This window comes from Sylvia atricapilla, chromosome 7, assembly GCF_009819655.1.
Source record: "Sylvia atricapilla isolate bSylAtr1 chromosome 7, bSylAtr1.pri, whole genome shotgun sequence".
NCBI classification, from domain to species: Eukaryota; Metazoa; Chordata; class Aves; order Passeriformes; family Sylviidae; genus Sylvia; species Sylvia atricapilla.
Genome location: NC_089146.1, coordinates 26,215,554 through 26,232,194, shown reverse-complemented (window position 1 = coordinate 26,232,194; position 16,641 = coordinate 26,215,554). Strand labels below are relative to the sequence as shown.

The following is a 16,641-nucleotide window of genomic DNA, read 5'->3' as shown; positions in this document are numbered from 1 at the left end:
CTTTTCTGAGGCTGCTTTCATTATCCCTTAAAATACGAAAAAATCCTTTGAACTTCACCTGATCTCTGAAAGATGTTCTTTCTCTATGTTCTTACATGTCTTTAAATATAACCAGAAGTTGTTTTAGTAAAATAGCTAAGCTAAGATGTAAGCACAGAGATAGAACTCACAACCTTAAAAAATAATGACCACATTGTTAGGAGGAAAAAATATTTACAATATCACATGACATGGAAAAATCTGCATACAGAAATGTTCTCCTTTCACGTTATCTATAAACATGAAATACTGACAGCAGTTCCAGACTGTTTTGGATGGTCACTCTAATAGCAGTTATACAAAATGGGAAAAGACAGGCTGTATTTTTATCACAATCTAATGATACACCTTCTCAAAGAAATGCAATATTAGGATAGCCCACATATTTTAATAAAGATACAGGAATATCACTTCAGTCAAGAAAAAAGTGATATTCAAATCATAAAAACATTTTAAGTTTTGTTACTTGAAAAATGAACAACTGACACAATACCGCAAACTGACTGGAATTACTACTTGTATATTTATCACTTGCTGAATAAAAAACCCTTTAGACCAGGATGGATGAGAAGCAAAACCATAAACAGACACTTAAGTTGGATATCTATATATAGAAATTATCTTCTTAACTAAATCAAATAAAGACATTTTTCTCCAGGGCATTATTCAGAGCAGGAACCTAAGTGGGATGTATTAATTTGTTGTGAGAGTCTTTATCTGAAGTAATATAAAGACACTCTGTGAACAATAATGTTTAAATTATGTTTATTTACATCTTCTCCCATTTCCTTTTTCTTTCCTAGCCTTGCCATTAGTTAAACAGTTAACAATTAAAAAAAAAGCAGGAGCAATAACTGTCCTATTTATTAGTTTGCTTTTCTTTTTTTAATTCTTAACAAATTCTTGCTATCAGAGTTAGTTTCTTAAGGATTTGAAAGTGAAAGGGGAGTTAGATCTTATCTACTGAAATCAAATTATTCCCCTGGCAATGCATCAATCTTCTTAGAACCTCCTGTGACAAAACTTGCTTAAGGGTAATGTAGGATGGGTCTTATATTTGCTGGATAGAATATACACTAGGGATTATTAACAATCCGACTGTGGGGAAAAACAGAAAAAAGAAAATTAGACTATTTAGGCTGCAGTTAATCAACAAGCATGTTTTTACTAATTTTTCTAATATTTTGGTGTACAGTGCAATTAAAAGAACATTCTAATATATACCTTTTCTAAAAATGGAGCTCCATATACTTTGCAACATATCAGATTTACTTAGCAATTATTCCATTTATAAAAACATTTACTATCTTTCACTCTTTGCGGTTTCCACTTCTGCTAAAGAAATTACTGCCCTTGTGATTTACAAACTCAAAGAGAATAAGAACAATACATACGGGGTTTTAATCTCATCCCATAATGTAGACTCACAGAGTGAGGTCAGGTGACTTTTAAGCCTGAAACCATTTGGAACAGAATCAAAGCTGTAACATTAGCCAGCAAGTCTAATTCAACTCAAAGGAGCCACCATTCAAGTACAAAGAAATTACTCAGAAAAGCTGATTTCCCAGCTATTTCAAAAAAATACAGCAGATAAGGGAGTTCCTATGCACTGCTAATACCCTGGTAGGCACTGGATGAGCATATCCATACTCAGCCCAAGGAAAAGGCATCTCTGCCTATGCTTCCTTCCTCTGATTGTTGGTAATGTTGCCTATCCAAAGAAAAGCGTAAGAAAAGGCAGGCATCAACATCATTTTCCTGGTATGATTTTCCCATCTGCAGTCATCTCAGACATCCTAAATAATAAAATATGCATTTTGAAATGAAGAGATATTTGAAATCCTAGTCTAGAATGCAGATTGTGCTCAAACATGCAGAAGGAGTCTCATGATACCAAGCCCTGGTTCTCACACGGGCTTTGCCACCCTGACCCTTGAGAGGGAGATAAGGCAATGAGCAATTCAGCAAATTTCTGCAGCAAGACCTCTGACACAGGTTCTGGACCAGTCGCCCTGGGAAGATGCTCCTGGTAGCTCAACTCTCAAGAAAGGATTGTCCTGATTTAGAAGCCAAAACCAAACTCAGCTCCAGCAGCTGTGAGAGGGTGAAGCTAAAGACCTTAAAGGAAGTGGAGGCATGCAGCAGACTAGACCATGGGAACTCCAGTTTGTTCAGAATTCTGGCAGGCAAAATCCTACAGTAGCTGCATTTGAGTCACAGGAACAGAGGACAGGTAGTGAGTCTTAAAGGACAATCTTCTCCTGGAGAATCCAGAACAATCCTGATGTGCTGAAAAACATACAGGCATGAAGGAGAGGCCAGCCAAAATGTACTCAGAACTGCTCATTGGGCTCAAACACAGAAGGAAGTGTACAAGATGTGTAAGCAGGATCAGATGACCAAGGAGGAACACAGTACCACCTAATCATTCAGGGATAAACCAGGAAATCCACAGCACAGCTGCAGTTGCAACTGGCACTGGATGCAAAACTCAACAAAGCTTTCTAGAGATACATCAACCACAACAGGCTAAGGAAAGCACGTTTCCAACTGAACAGGTGGTCTAGTAACAAAGAAAGGCTGACATACTCCATGATGTTCTCCTTTGGTCTTCAGATTCCTTGGTTTCCCAGGTCTCTGTGCCTGGTAGCAAAGTCTAGGGAAAGGAAGATTATATACAGTACAGGAAGATCAAGTTAGGACACATGGGATAAAAGGCAGTGTCCTTTGTTTTCCCCTATTCCTCACTTGTCTTTCTCCTGTTTCATTTCTCCCCATGATCAAAAGGGTTATAATGAGCAATTCAGATATAATATCAAATTAGGAGTGAGAGGGCAAAGACATTTTACTTGATTCTTCTCTAAGCAATACAGTTAAATCTTTATTTCCTCCCACATACATGCATTTCTATCCTCTCACTTGTCTCAAAACTCAGGAGTACTGAAAAACAGGTATCCAAATATCTACTAAACCCATAAAGCACTGGGAAGACGATACACAGCTCCAGTTACATAGGAGCAAGAATAAGTGGAAGCAAAAAGAAGTAGTATCAGTACTAGGGGCACAAGAGCAGCAGCATGATTATGGATAGAAAGAAAGGGTAATAAGTCTATTATTGAGTTATATTGTGAAAACTGGTATTTCAGATTATTTCTCATAGCAAAAGAAAGCCTCAGTGAAATGGGGAAGGGTGGTTCTTTTTCCTTTTTTTGTAAAGACCAATTATGTTGGTAACTATAGTCTTCACAGCAAGAAATTAATATCCTTGGTGTCAGCTGATATGGTTGGATACAAAGAACAACTGTTTAGGTAATTACACACACACACAAAAAAACACACTAAGAATTTAGATCAGTATCCCAGGCATGCAAACAATATGAAGCAGAACTCACAGAAACCTCCAACTTCCATTAGGGACACGTAGCTTAATTATGACTTCAATTGTATGTACTCAGTAATTTACCAGTGTGCTTTACAGGACCTATTTCTACTATTGCTGTTTTCCCAAAAATAAAAGCAGTAAAATCAGACTGAAATAAAACTCTCCTGCTTATTACAGCTTATTCCATTTATAAAGCAGACTTAGCCCAGTAATGGCTCCAACATCTCAAAACTCTCACCACATGAAGGATATCTTTCCTGGAATGTGTCACTATTATAAGGGCAGGTCTGACTGACTGCTAAACACTTTCAGGTTTATCATTGCAAGATCCAGTTTTAATTTACCCAATAACCTTGAAGACTGGAAAATTACATGCTTTTCAATTGTCTCAGACTTACTTTTTTTCAAATGAATACAGGTAAAATATTCACCACATCCAGTTGTACTGGCTGCAGATAACACTTTGATATAGCTTTGTTTTTTCTTTCTCTATAAGAATAGACTAAAATTTGACCAACGACACGGTTTCTCAGCTTGGTAAACCACAAAATATGTAACATCCTACAATCAACCTTGAGATTAAGCTTAACACAGAAAACCAGAATATCTCAGAAATTCACTGGGTTGCAGAAAAGATCAAGCACACATCAGCAGCAAACAAAAATGCAGAATCAGTAGCAAACAAACAGTTCTGATCATTTCCCTAAAACAAGCTGCTTTTGTGCCTGGTGAACTACTGTCTGTTATGATAATCTTGTATGACTGACTTCACCCACTCAGAATGCAGCTTCAGCAACTCAGTGACACAAGTAATAAGGCTGTCAAAGTGGATTCCAAACCGGCAAAGGAAACCAAGGGAAGCTTCCTTCTGTGGTACTAGGAAAGGCATTTCCAGAAAGGTGACATAACTTCTGTAGAGCACCACAGAGGTTATAGAGCACTTCTATAATGCATTACACAAGTCACAGTAAAAAACAGGATTTCTCATAGATCTTCCCTGACCTTATACGAATGAAGAACAGGATCCCAACTTAAGCAGACTGATAAATAAGGTAGGATACTTAATGGGAATAACTCTGTCTTTACAAAACAGCTTTAAGACTATTTCAGTTAAGAGATGGAATAAATGACAGCATTTTCTGCAGTAAATGCACTCTGTTGATCTACCATGAAAATTATTATTTACAGATGAAGAGATGACAATATCCTGAATGATCCAACTCAGTTATTCACAAGTACCATAACTACATTAAATTTCAAACACACAGTACAATTAACGTATAGGTCACAGAACAGGTAAGAGCAGTCAATCTCCAGGTTACTATTTTTCCATTCAACTGTCTCTTTAAAGACTGTAAGCTAGACCATCACACTGGCCCTGGCTATACAGTTAATTAAATGTAAAGTATGCTTACCAACTCCTGAAGAAAAAGAGTATTGAAATTCGTGACAGTTTCATTAGAGTTTCAAAGCTGTTTAACAGCACAGCATGCAGACCAGGACAAAACCCCACCACAGAATTCCCCATAGCACATAAAATAAATAATTTTAACATGATACGATACAACTTAAGTTGCAGACTTTTTAAGAGTGGTAAAAATATTTTGAAACAGCAAATAAAAACATCAAACAGCTGTCCTTACCACTGAAAGGTGTTAATTCGTACTCTGTTCTTAAAAATTAGTATTCCACCTGACATCACTCCAATCATGATTTCATTGTTACTCTGATCCTTTAAAAGAAAAGAGAAAAATACTTGAAAAACAGTATAAATATCTTTTGAAACCTCACATATATTCATTCCAATCTCTCTCTAAATACACAAATTATTGTGGAAGGAAATGTGTTTTAATAAGACAAATAAGAAATTAAATTATTCCCTCCTATTTAGGACAAACCCAAATGTTTGCTCTGAGTTCCTTGTAAGCTACCACAAGATTTTAATTTCTCAAGTTAGATCTTCTTACACCAACTTTGAAGAAATAAATATGAGAGCATTCTGGTTTATTAAAAACAGCAGCACTAACAGATAGGCTTGGCACATTTGCTATACTAAAAGCAACCAGCAACTTCAATTCCTACCTGAAAGGATATTGCAATCTCAGAACACAGAGAGGAGAGATTCTAAAACAAACAATATTGTAATCATATTTAAATAGCACATTTTTCTGGAAATATCTTTGCACTCTAATCAAGCACCTGGTACAGAACTATCGGATATACGTGCAATAGCAGTAGATGCAGTCAGCTGTAAGGTGGGGTCCATTTCAAATTCTAGTCTATTCCAACTTTCTAGCTGGAACCAAATTAAATATTTTCAAAGCTGACACATCCTTAAATATCAAATGCACACTTAACAAGCACATTTTTCTTATTCATCAGTAGCCAACTGAACTGGCATTCAAGGAAACAAAGCTCAACCTGACAGACAACACACAGACAGCTAAGCACAAATTTAAGCAATATCCTCACTGGAGTCAAACAGTGGATATTCAATCAGTAAATCCCAGTTAGGCACCTAATAAGATAATATTTTTTTATTTTTCTTTTTTCTTGTAAGCAAAAGTCAGGAAGGCTCACTAAAGGAAAACTGTGTTTTTCTATAAATCTCAGAGTAATACATTTTTACATTTTAACACTAGTTCATCCAAACTTACCCTTGCATAGTGCAATTCAACTCCATAAAGTTCTAAGGTACGTGCTGTATTGAGATAATTGAACTCTGCTTCTGCAGGAGACAACCCTCTGAAAGAAAGCAGCTAAATCAGAAATGTTCTAACATGACCTCCCACAATCAGGCTCCCCAGGCGAGTGCAGACAGAAAATCTGCATTCATTTTACTACTTCTATCCCCACCCTAAAATCTGAATTTCCTTTCTCACGATAAACACACTGTATCCCAAAAAACTTAACAGAAAACAACTTAAATTTTCAAAAGAACAGAAGTTTTGACAAGAGCCCACAACACATTTTATTTTAGTGCACTTCATCATTTAAATGTTTATGGAGCCCTAGAATCTGGAAATTAGTTTCACAATCCTGTATTTGGCATTGGTAATTTAAACTTAAATTACCATCAACTCACTCAAATGTCTTTACCCCAGCTAAGAGAATTTTCTAAGCCTTTATCTGAAATTTAACTGAAAATTCTGTAGTTTCAAAAGCAAACAACATGACCCAATCAAGCAAATGTTTCATACATATTGCTTACATTTTGTTAAATTTAACTGACAAAAGGCACTTAAATTCTAAAATAGGAAAGAACCATCACTGGAAAGTACTACATTGTTACATACTGAAAAAAAATATTTTCCATTGCTTCATTGCCTTTTCCTCTTTTTGAAAGGTCACAGATTCGCACACAGAAAAGAGCAGATATTGAAGAAAAGGACTTTGTTACTTCTAAAGTAACTCTTTTACTGGTGAGAACAACACGAAAACAAAGCCCTTATGCTCAGAACATTCCCAGGAAAAAAAAACTTAAAGAAAATACATCCGGCTAAGTTAATATCCTACATAATAGGCACTAATACTGTTTTCAGAGTACCTTTAACATAACATGTTCATTTTTTCATTGATTTAGATACAGATATTCTGTACAGACCATCAATGGTATTTATTATACAGGTATTTAATCTACATTAAAAAAAAGGCAATCACATTATCTTAAAAGAAACAACCAAAACCAACCAACCAAGAAACCCAACACCCCACCCCAAAACCTTTAAGAAAAAAATATTATTTTGTTTTATATAATAGCATAGCATCAGCAGTCAGGATTTGACAAAGTCAGTATCTTCTGATGTAAATCCTTACATGTGCTGCTGATGTAATTTTGCTATTTCTTTTTCAAAGTCTTGAGGCTGGCTAGGGATGAAAGAATATTCTGAGAGGTAGCCTGGCAAGTTTTCTGAATGGTTGTAGTCTCCCAGCTCGGCTAAAATATTAAAAAGAGAGGTTATTGTTTATCACTGATGTGCTTGGCATTGTGCAATGTCCCCAAATTCACACGAGTCTGCTCCCACATAATTTATGATCCACAGGAAAGAAAAACAGAGAAGACATTTCAACTTCTATTTTCCCTTTTGAATAAACAGTCACATTCTCAGTGAATACCATGGAGATTATTTAGAGACACCTTTGATTATGCGTTTATGAAGGAAATTTGTGAAGTGTTTAATTTTTAACAGACAATCCATAAATGCTGTCATTACAGCTAGCACTAAGTAGGATATATATAGGATAGTACTCAATTTTTCTCTTATTATTTATCTTTGCTTGTTTTCATGTGATTACACAATTTTATTCTTTTAACACTACAACTGATATTTTGTCATGAAGATCTGCAAACTCCAGCCACTCATTCTGCACCAAGATACATTCAGAAGCATTAGAAAAATATTTTTTGCACGTTCAATTGTATGTATGGAAAAAAGTACACATACATACACCTACATTGAAACTACTCGACTTGAAACTACTAAAAAGTGTGTTTACATAATTTGTAACACTTCCCTAAAATAACAAGAAATAAATTACAACCACATTAGTTAGAAAACAACATATAAACAACATTTGCTAAAATTCTTTGAGACTTTCTAACTACAGTACAAAAAAAAAATCAGCTTTAAATATCTGCAATCCATGTAACAGATCTACAGTGACAGATAAGTAATATAAAATGAAAAGTAGATAGATAACAGTAATATATCATGATATGGGGTCCTGGGCAGACCTAGAGGCACTGACAAGGCGGATGAAGGCACTTATGGAGCAGGAGGATGAGGAAAGGAAGGGAAGGTAGGAGAGAGGTCACTTGCATCAACACAAACAAATCCTACTTTAAATAATTTCAAAACTAGAAAATTGGACCAGGTTTTATAACAGAATGCACTCCTTGCTGAAATCCAAGAGTTCAGGACTGAGATCTGCTATTTACACGTATTTATAAAGAATGCAGGAAGTTTATTATTAGGTAGGTTCAGGAATCATTAGATAGAGCTCCACACACTGAAGAAACTTCATGGCAGCAGGATCTCATGGATAAATGTAAATACAATGCACTGTGCATACCCACCACTTCTACAATACTCAAAAAAAAAAAACCCAAATTGTGTTATTAGTACCCAAAAATGTTATCAAGTTTTCACAGTTCCTGTTACCAAATACTTTATCTCTTCTAAGACAAATCCCTATGGCACGACAGCATTTGCAGTACAGTTTTTAGGCAGCTGAAGTGTGGGAGTTTTGTTTAAGAAAAACTGTTCTATTGATTAACCTAGAAAAAGATGACCACTGAGCAAAACCATGCATAAAACATGACACTAACATTACTATATACTTTTTATGAAAATATTAACATAGACACTATTTCTCTGATATGTACAAAGCATACAAAGTACTAATGAGGATGTAAGTATCTTTAACAGTAGAAAAACACATAAATGTGAATGAATATATCAGGAATGCTTAATTTAAGCTTATGAAGAAAAACTGAGTGAGGAAGAAAACTAAATCTTAGTTTTTGGACGGCTTAAAATTGCCAAGATGGGTACTGAAGTTTTTGGTCAGATAGGCCCAGAACTTCCCGTTCCACACCTATTTGGAGGTTCACTGTATTGTATGTTAAAAATGTTTTTGTGTATTAAGAAATACTTTTTAGTATCATTCTCAAGGCAAAAGCCACAATCCCATGCCTCAGAATACATGGGAATAAAAGAGTATTGATTTGGGGTTTTCTAACAACATGGCTTTAAAGTATTTCTTCCATATCCAATTCAGCAAAACATACTGGGGGAGGACAACCAATCAATTTCCCTAATCATGAGAAAATTAGCACCATGTCTGCAAACACCACAATATAATGCTATACAATGCACATTCTTTAGAAACTAATCAATAAGACTTTTTATATATTTCAGTACTAACAAGTACATGAAAACTAATTATACTTACATTGAACAGCATAGGAAGCCAGAAGAGCAGCAGTATTATAAGGACAGGGCAATCTGTTTTGTTTTTAAAATAATAAATAAATAAAATTACATATTTCATATGACATTTAGCCATTTTGAAAACCCTAGTCTTTAATTTGGCAGGTAATTATTATAAACACTTCCACTTGCATACACAGTAATTTATTCTTGATATGTTTTCACAGGCAAAATCTCTCATTATTAACTTTTTCTTGAACAGATTTGCATTTAATGTTTAAAACAAGAAAAATGTCTTACCTTCCAGTAAGAATGTCCTGCTTAATTTGCAAAAAGTATTGGTACCTTATTTAGAAAAGCAAACAAAAAAACTATAATTAAAAATAAAATTATTCCATAATTTTTCATCAATTTAATGTAATTTGCTTTCAGTTAGTGCAAAACTAACACTTGATATTTTGCACGCTATTTTCTAAACTATAACAGAAAAGAAATGAAACTTTGCTTAGTAAAAAACATAATACAACTTTGCAAATTAAATTACTTACAAGGCTATTAAGCTATAAATTATATTTCACTAAAAGTCTACAAATTTTACATTCTTCCTGTTTTAGACAGCAATCACAAGATGAAGTTTGCATCTGTGTATGGAGGTACCCTCATAAGAATGATTTGTACTCCAGGTAGACAGAAGAAATTTGTTCTGAGAATTTGATATTGCTGTATCAAATAAATTAATATATTAATTACTCTTAGTATTTTGGAATTACATTGTTATTAGAAAAGTTGTGGACTCTACTATGTAAAACACCTCTCAACTTCCCTTAAGCTTCTAAAGTTTTCTTTACTTATGATGTGAAAAAGCTTGTTTTAGAAATTCATCTAATTTTTCCATGCCCACTCTTTCAAGTCAGGAAGGAGATAGATATAATGAAAAAACCAGCCAAATATTTTAAAAGAAAAACTATTTCCCACCAAAGAGGGGCAGCAGAAACACCATGACTTAAAAAACTCCAAGCCGGAAAGTACAAACAAATTTCCCTCTAAATTACTTCCTTTGTTTCTCCAACAAAACTCAAATATTTTGTTAACGTCTCAGAATGAATCTTCTGTTCATTCAATTTAGCTCCTTCGTATTTCACTCAGAGGTTTTAAAAAATTTGAAAAAAAGTGTAAAAGTTTATATCAAGTGACAAATCATATCTGCTACAAAGCTTCTCTGAACTAGAGATTACAGTGAAGTACCAAACAAGATTTATCAAGGTGGCAGGACGTTAGCAAAAGCTTAAACTTTCAGAAGAAAAATCCTTGTAACACAGGGTAAAAGCTGCTGTAGAATTTGTCTCCACTGCCTTTTAAATTTTCTAATGAAAGTGTCACTGAGTGGCGAATTTAAACACCATTCCTGCTTTCTTATAAATTTAAACCCTACATTATTAATTACTATTATAACAATCTACTTTCCTTTGTGTAGTTCTGATTCAAAAGCTGGGCTATACCCATTCATTATAAGCACAAACATTATTTGTGAAAAGCACTGAATATTAACTATTTCCCAATAACAACTTCAAATAAGAAATAAAGCCCAAATGTATAACTTTATTACACATAATATGACTTCACACAACTGTGTGGTTCTTCAGAAAGTGAATTATCTACCACTTGAAGGCTTCTACAAACATTTACAAACATACACAGAGAAATCCATTTATTTACAAGCTATGTAATAGTAGGAAAGTAAAACATTCCGTGTTTGTAAGAAAATGCAGGAAAATATTTGTGAACTGCCAAGCAAATATTAGTTCATGTGCTCAACTCCTAGAAAACCATCTAGAGATTCTTTAACTGGCCAGAAAGGCAGGAAGCTTAGTTTAAAAGGTATTAATGACAAGAAGTTAAAACTTAGACATTAGCCAGGCTTTAGAGACCTCAAAATACTTCAAAAACTTAAAATGCATATTGAAACAACAACAAATAGATAAAGCAAACTTCTTTATTGATTAATAAATGCCATAAATTACAAGTTTACAGTTTAAATTTATATATTAAATGGATATGCTTCACATACTTCGCTTGAGCATCTCTGCACAAATATACAGCTGCACCTTCATTTGCCTTTTTTGGTGTAAAGTTTTATTAGAAATATTTCATGGTACTTAATGGACATCTTGATTAAGGGACACCAAGCAGAGTTCATCTGCCCACTGTTTGCAGGGAACAGTGAGGTTAATGGCTTGTTAGCCAACCAGCTCAGTTTGAACACTGAAGCCTCACATTACTATTGAGCAAAATGGGAAATCAATAGAAGCTTTACCAAAGCAGATCTGCAAAAGCCTGAACAACAGACTCCACTAAAACAACAAAGGCAGCACCGCATTACCATGTTTTCATCTTGCTTATAGAGCTATAGCTAGAAAAGGGCAGGACAGAATCACTGCTAATGGAGTCAACATTAATAAGCAATTCTTCCTGCCATGAGGAGCACTAATAAAGCTTCATTCCCTCCCCAGACAAGTTCCTGAAGCGAAGCTCTCCAGCACACGCTGAGCTCCTGCTGACCTCTCCTGACCTGGGCCATTCAAACCTGCTTTGCTCATATGAAAGCACAGAGGTCTAAGACAACACGAACTTGCAATGAACCTTTTTCTGACTTCTCTTCATATACTGCCTCACCTGTCAAGCCATTCCTCTGTTCTCATGGAATTTATAAAAACTCAGCATTTTGGAACAGTCTCAGCTTCAGCCAGAATTGTCAGAAGTTTGCACTTTTTCTTCCCCTTTTTTGAGGTGGGAATACTGATCATGTGAAAGGAGCCGTATTTGTGACATGGTATCCTAACTTCACTCCAAAAAAGCCCATGGATAATATCGCTCTCTTTATAATAATTCCAAATACAAATGAGTTTTCTCAGGGGCAATTAGGCCTATTAGCAAAAAAGGCAGACCTGACCTAGATACAGAAACCATACATTATTTCTCATTTAAAAGAAAGCTGTGTTTATAGCTTTGTATTTAGAGAATAGCACTTCTCCAGTTTTCTCCTTCTTTATGGTTTACTTCATACTGATCAACATTTATCCTTTTTTACATCTCCCTCAGGAATATTACATATTGTCCTTTAATTCAGAAAACATATTCATTATTTTGACAGAGTAAATTGCCAAATTTTCCTAGGGTAAATATTTCTGTAAAACAAAGTCTCATCCAGGATTTGTGGGACTCATTTTAGTGAATTCTGTCTGCATAGATACGTGCAAAATTTTGTCCAAAATATGACAAATCAAAGGAAATTACAAACAAATGCGGACTCAGACTGTCACAGTTTTGATACTTAGGTTTCAAAAGCTATCCTCAATAATTTTTTTGAATGGGGCTGACCTGTTTTCCAACATAATGGCCGACATCCAAAAATTCCAATCTGTCAATTTATGCCTTTCTGTAGAGGGCCAGAAGTAATTAAAAATATGGAAAATTTGAGGCATTTCTTCAGGGTCTAATTGCAATTCACAAGCCTCTGATTTTTGATTCACACTGAGCATTTTCTTCAACAGATTTCAACACACTGCTATCAAAATAAGCTTACATGATTCAGACTACAAGTACAACCACGGAGATTCATTTTATTAGTACTAAGCAGAAAATTGGGGAGGAAAGTGTAAAAGGAACACAGAATGCTCAGCAATTTTTAGTCACAAAGGAGAACACAAGGAAGGATAGAATTAAATTTGTAGTTATTGGTAAATACTGGGATTAAGTTTTTTCTCTTTTCTCTATTTTCCCTTTTCTGTTTCTACTTGGTACAATTTGCTTCATGTAGTTACTTCACCTTGGATATAAATCCATAAGCTTATTCACTGAAGCTTCTTGTTGTATTGATTTGGTACTGCATAATTCATATCTGTAATTATTACACAAAACTTAGAAGCTTGTACATTGAACAAGAATGACTTAACAGAAAATTTCCATGCTATACCTTAAAGAAATTAATGACTGTTCTAGAGAAGTATTTTATTGACAAAGTAACCAGACGTACCTTGTATATTCTTCTTGGAGCTTGTTTGGGTCACTTACAAAAAACTTAACTCTGAAGTTCAGACTGTGAGGAGATCCTCCTATGGTCAAGAAAAGTTATTTCTAATTAATCAGGGCACCCTGGAAAAATAGCATAATAACAATAGATGAATTGACGAAATACATACATTACTCACTTTTTAATTGTTTCCTGATAGGTTTGTTTGGATCCAACCATCTCTGGAAAGAGACAAATTACAACACCAACTTCAGAGAAACAAAGTACAAATCACAGCCTTATAAATCAAGAAACTGAAGTTTTTCTATTACTTTTTACTTGGTCTTTAACCAAAAAAATAGTGATTGTCCAGAATCAGTAGTAAGCCTGTGTATGCCTCACTGCCCTCTTACCATTCATTAATACCTCTTACTATTCATTCTATCATCACTGACTGCCACTGCTCTTCTTTCTCCAAGTTTAGCCTATCTTATCCAGGTATCTGTTTTACAGCAGTAATTCTACTCTGAGTTGCTTCTATGATTGTCACAGGAGCCTGAGAGAGGTCAGAACCCAACTATGCCATGTTTAACAACTGTCAGCTGCTCTTTAAGAAGAGCTACTTGTGGTAGTGAAGAGCTGTAAGCAGGTTCATTTACCCAAGTCAGAAGTCAATTTGTTTAACTACTTCCAGTACTTCTGACTCCGAATTTTGCTGGTCTGGCACACCCAGGGAGTGATCCCACTGGCTCAAATTGTCAGCCTGAGTGTCATCACTGGTACATCATCACTAACTGGATCTTGGAAGTCAGAGACTCAGCACTCAGCCTCCTGGATTAAGGGCTACAGAATAATTTTAGTGAACAGTGCCAAATCTTGATCATTTCTACAAGAGAACACTGCTGTGTAAAGGCAAAGCTTTAGAAAAAAACAATGTGGCAAGTTTCAGATAAAAGTATGGCTGCCTGGAAAGTTCTGCAAGTTGTTTAAACCACTGCCCATCAGCAACCCAGCAGTCTCTGCACACACCAACATAGCCCAGTAACTCTTAAATCTATATTTGGTATAAATACTGTTCAATTCCTTGTGTTACCTTGCAAGGCAAGTCCACAAGCATCAGGAAATCATTACATGGGCACAGTTCCCATGGAGTGACAGACACCTAACCCAGAACAACACACAACTCCTTCACATTTATCACAGGGCTATTTATTTCTTTCAGGTGAGGGAGGAAGAAGCAAACACACAGGTACCTGAGCTACCTGACACACATGATGTATCTGAAGTTAGTCCTGTGTCACTTTGTTCACGAGGAATAATAAATAATGATGCCTAGATCCACATTCTGTATCATTGTAGAAGTTAACTCAAGAGGAAGTAAAGAGACAGTTTGACACAGCCTCAAAAGCATGGTTATCTTAAAAAAAAGCCTCATACAGGATCAATTAACTTTTATGACTAAATGTAAAAGCTTCAAGAACTCTCTAGCCAGGGATATATATGAACTTTATATAAAAATCTTTGAAAACATGTTGAAAGATACTTGATTTTTACTTTCATAGTAGTATTATAAAAACCACAAGGGTTCTGCAATTCATGAGATCCATGTTCAAACAGAATACCAGCGGTGTCACACTTAATTAGAAAAATCCCCTTTTCCTCATCATCTTCATCTGCTGCTGCATTAATTATATCTTAGCAATATTCTGCTGTGTTATTTCACATGTAACCAGAATATCTGTCAACTCAATATGGTTTTCTTGTCTGAATGAACCAAGTATAAAAGTAAATGTGTATCAAAACCTGAAATTAGTCAAACCCATCAATTCTCCAAGCTTGCATGACTAATATTGGTAATATTTCTTTTTAGTTCTGACACATTGTTTTCATGGCAGCTAGATATGTGCTGAAGAGACAAAACAGTAACAAAAAAAATCTTTATAAAGTATGCGCTTGTATCAAATAAATTCTAAAAATAAAGTCATCATTTCAGACTAACCCTTAATCAGATCCTTGTATTACAGTGTTGTGCTCAGATAAACTAAAGAGCTTAGAGGTCTACCTTTGGAAAGTGACATAAATTTCTGAATGTCGAGTGAAATATTGAGCAGTGTTCAATTAAACACTTCTTAAAGAAAGCTGAAAAATATTTCAGCCTTTTCTTCTGCTTCCCTTTGTTTTTTGAGCCCGAAACAAAGTTTAGAATAAGAATATTACAGAAGCAGTCCACCAACGTCTTAACATAACTGTCAACAAGTGAATACAGCTGACTTTGATGCAGAAGTTGGGAGGTAAGTTTTGACCCCATCACTGTGCTGCCCATCTAATAACAATTAGGTAAAGAACTGTCTTAAAAGGAGTAATAGTTAGCTAAATGGCACTTTTTAAAACAAGTACTGACCATTTGATACTTACAAAAGAAAACATCCAAAAAGTGTTCTTATGCAATCAAGATCCCAATAAGAGCACTGTAACTAGTGCAATGAATGCTACATTTGCATATCTTAGTTTCTACTCATGATTTACAAAGTTTCAGTTGTGCAGAATTTCCTTTCAGTTAAGCCCATGAACTGCTGTAAATACACAGTTCTAAGGGAGTCCCTTCTTTGTTAAGGTGATGAGATGCCCGTGTCAGATACTGGACTGCACAACGCACGATTGAAAGATCACCAGATATCTGGGCTAGAAACAGAAATTCCATACATGACAATCTAAAACCTCCTTGTTATTCCATATGTCCCAGTGACAAAAACAACCACAAAACAAATTTAAAACATATTTACTATTTTTGACAATGATAATGCAATCTAGTAAACAGATACAATAAAACAAACAATATCATTTTAAGATATTACTTCATAAGCACAGAACTCAGTATTTTTTTGATCCAAACTGTTGACTATTAATCTGTAATTTTATCAAAACTACATGATGATACAGACCCTCACAAATGACAGTTGGGGAAAATGGCATGATCTTGCAATGGTTTCTATTTACCTCTCTTTAAACAAAAACTGCAGTGATGAACACGATTATGAGTTTTAGAACTGTACTTATAAAACAGAGTTAACTTACAGGGTTATCAGTAGACTCATCAGCCAACTGTAAACCAAAGTAATCTCTCTCTGTCAAATCGAGATGCTTGAAGACTACATCCAACAGAACTTGGCCCTGATCATGTTTCTGCAGAGAATAAATACAGAGCTTTTCTTTAATCAATAAATATATATAACTGGACACACAGATTTCAGGCAAGTAGAGCACATATAAATTCTTTC

General features: G+C 35.0%; 1 protein-coding gene across 5 annotated transcripts in view; it reads right to left on the bottom strand.

Moving 5' to 3' along the window:
* The window catches only part of PTPN4 (protein tyrosine phosphatase non-receptor type 4), a 111,913-nt gene that overhangs the window by 48,094 nt on the left and 47,178 nt on the right, over positions 1 to 16,641 (bottom strand). For 3 of the 5 annotated variants that reach the window (XR_010744025.1, XR_010744026.1, XM_066323041.1), the window contains exons 3-11: positions 16,439 to 16,546; positions 13,563 to 13,605; positions 13,388 to 13,466; positions 9,655 to 9,699; positions 9,377 to 9,429; positions 7,238 to 7,358; positions 6,079 to 6,166; positions 5,504 to 5,545; positions 5,065 to 5,153 (exon numbers count right to left, since the gene is read on the bottom strand). Coding sequence is in view for 3 of the 5 variants with exons in the window: in XM_066323041.1 (XP_066179138.1) it covers positions 5,065 to 5,153; positions 5,504 to 5,545; positions 6,079 to 6,166; positions 7,238 to 7,358; positions 9,377 to 9,429; positions 9,655 to 9,699; positions 13,388 to 13,466; positions 13,563 to 13,605; positions 16,439 to 16,546 (668 nt within the window). In the remaining 2 variants the exon portion in view is untranslated. The remainder of the gene's footprint in view (positions 1 to 5,064; positions 5,154 to 5,503; positions 5,546 to 6,078; positions 6,167 to 7,237; positions 7,359 to 9,376; positions 9,430 to 9,654; positions 9,700 to 13,387; positions 13,467 to 13,562; positions 13,606 to 16,438; positions 16,547 to 16,641) is intronic. The other 2 variants (XM_066323043.1, XM_066323044.1) reach the window with 2 other exon arrangements.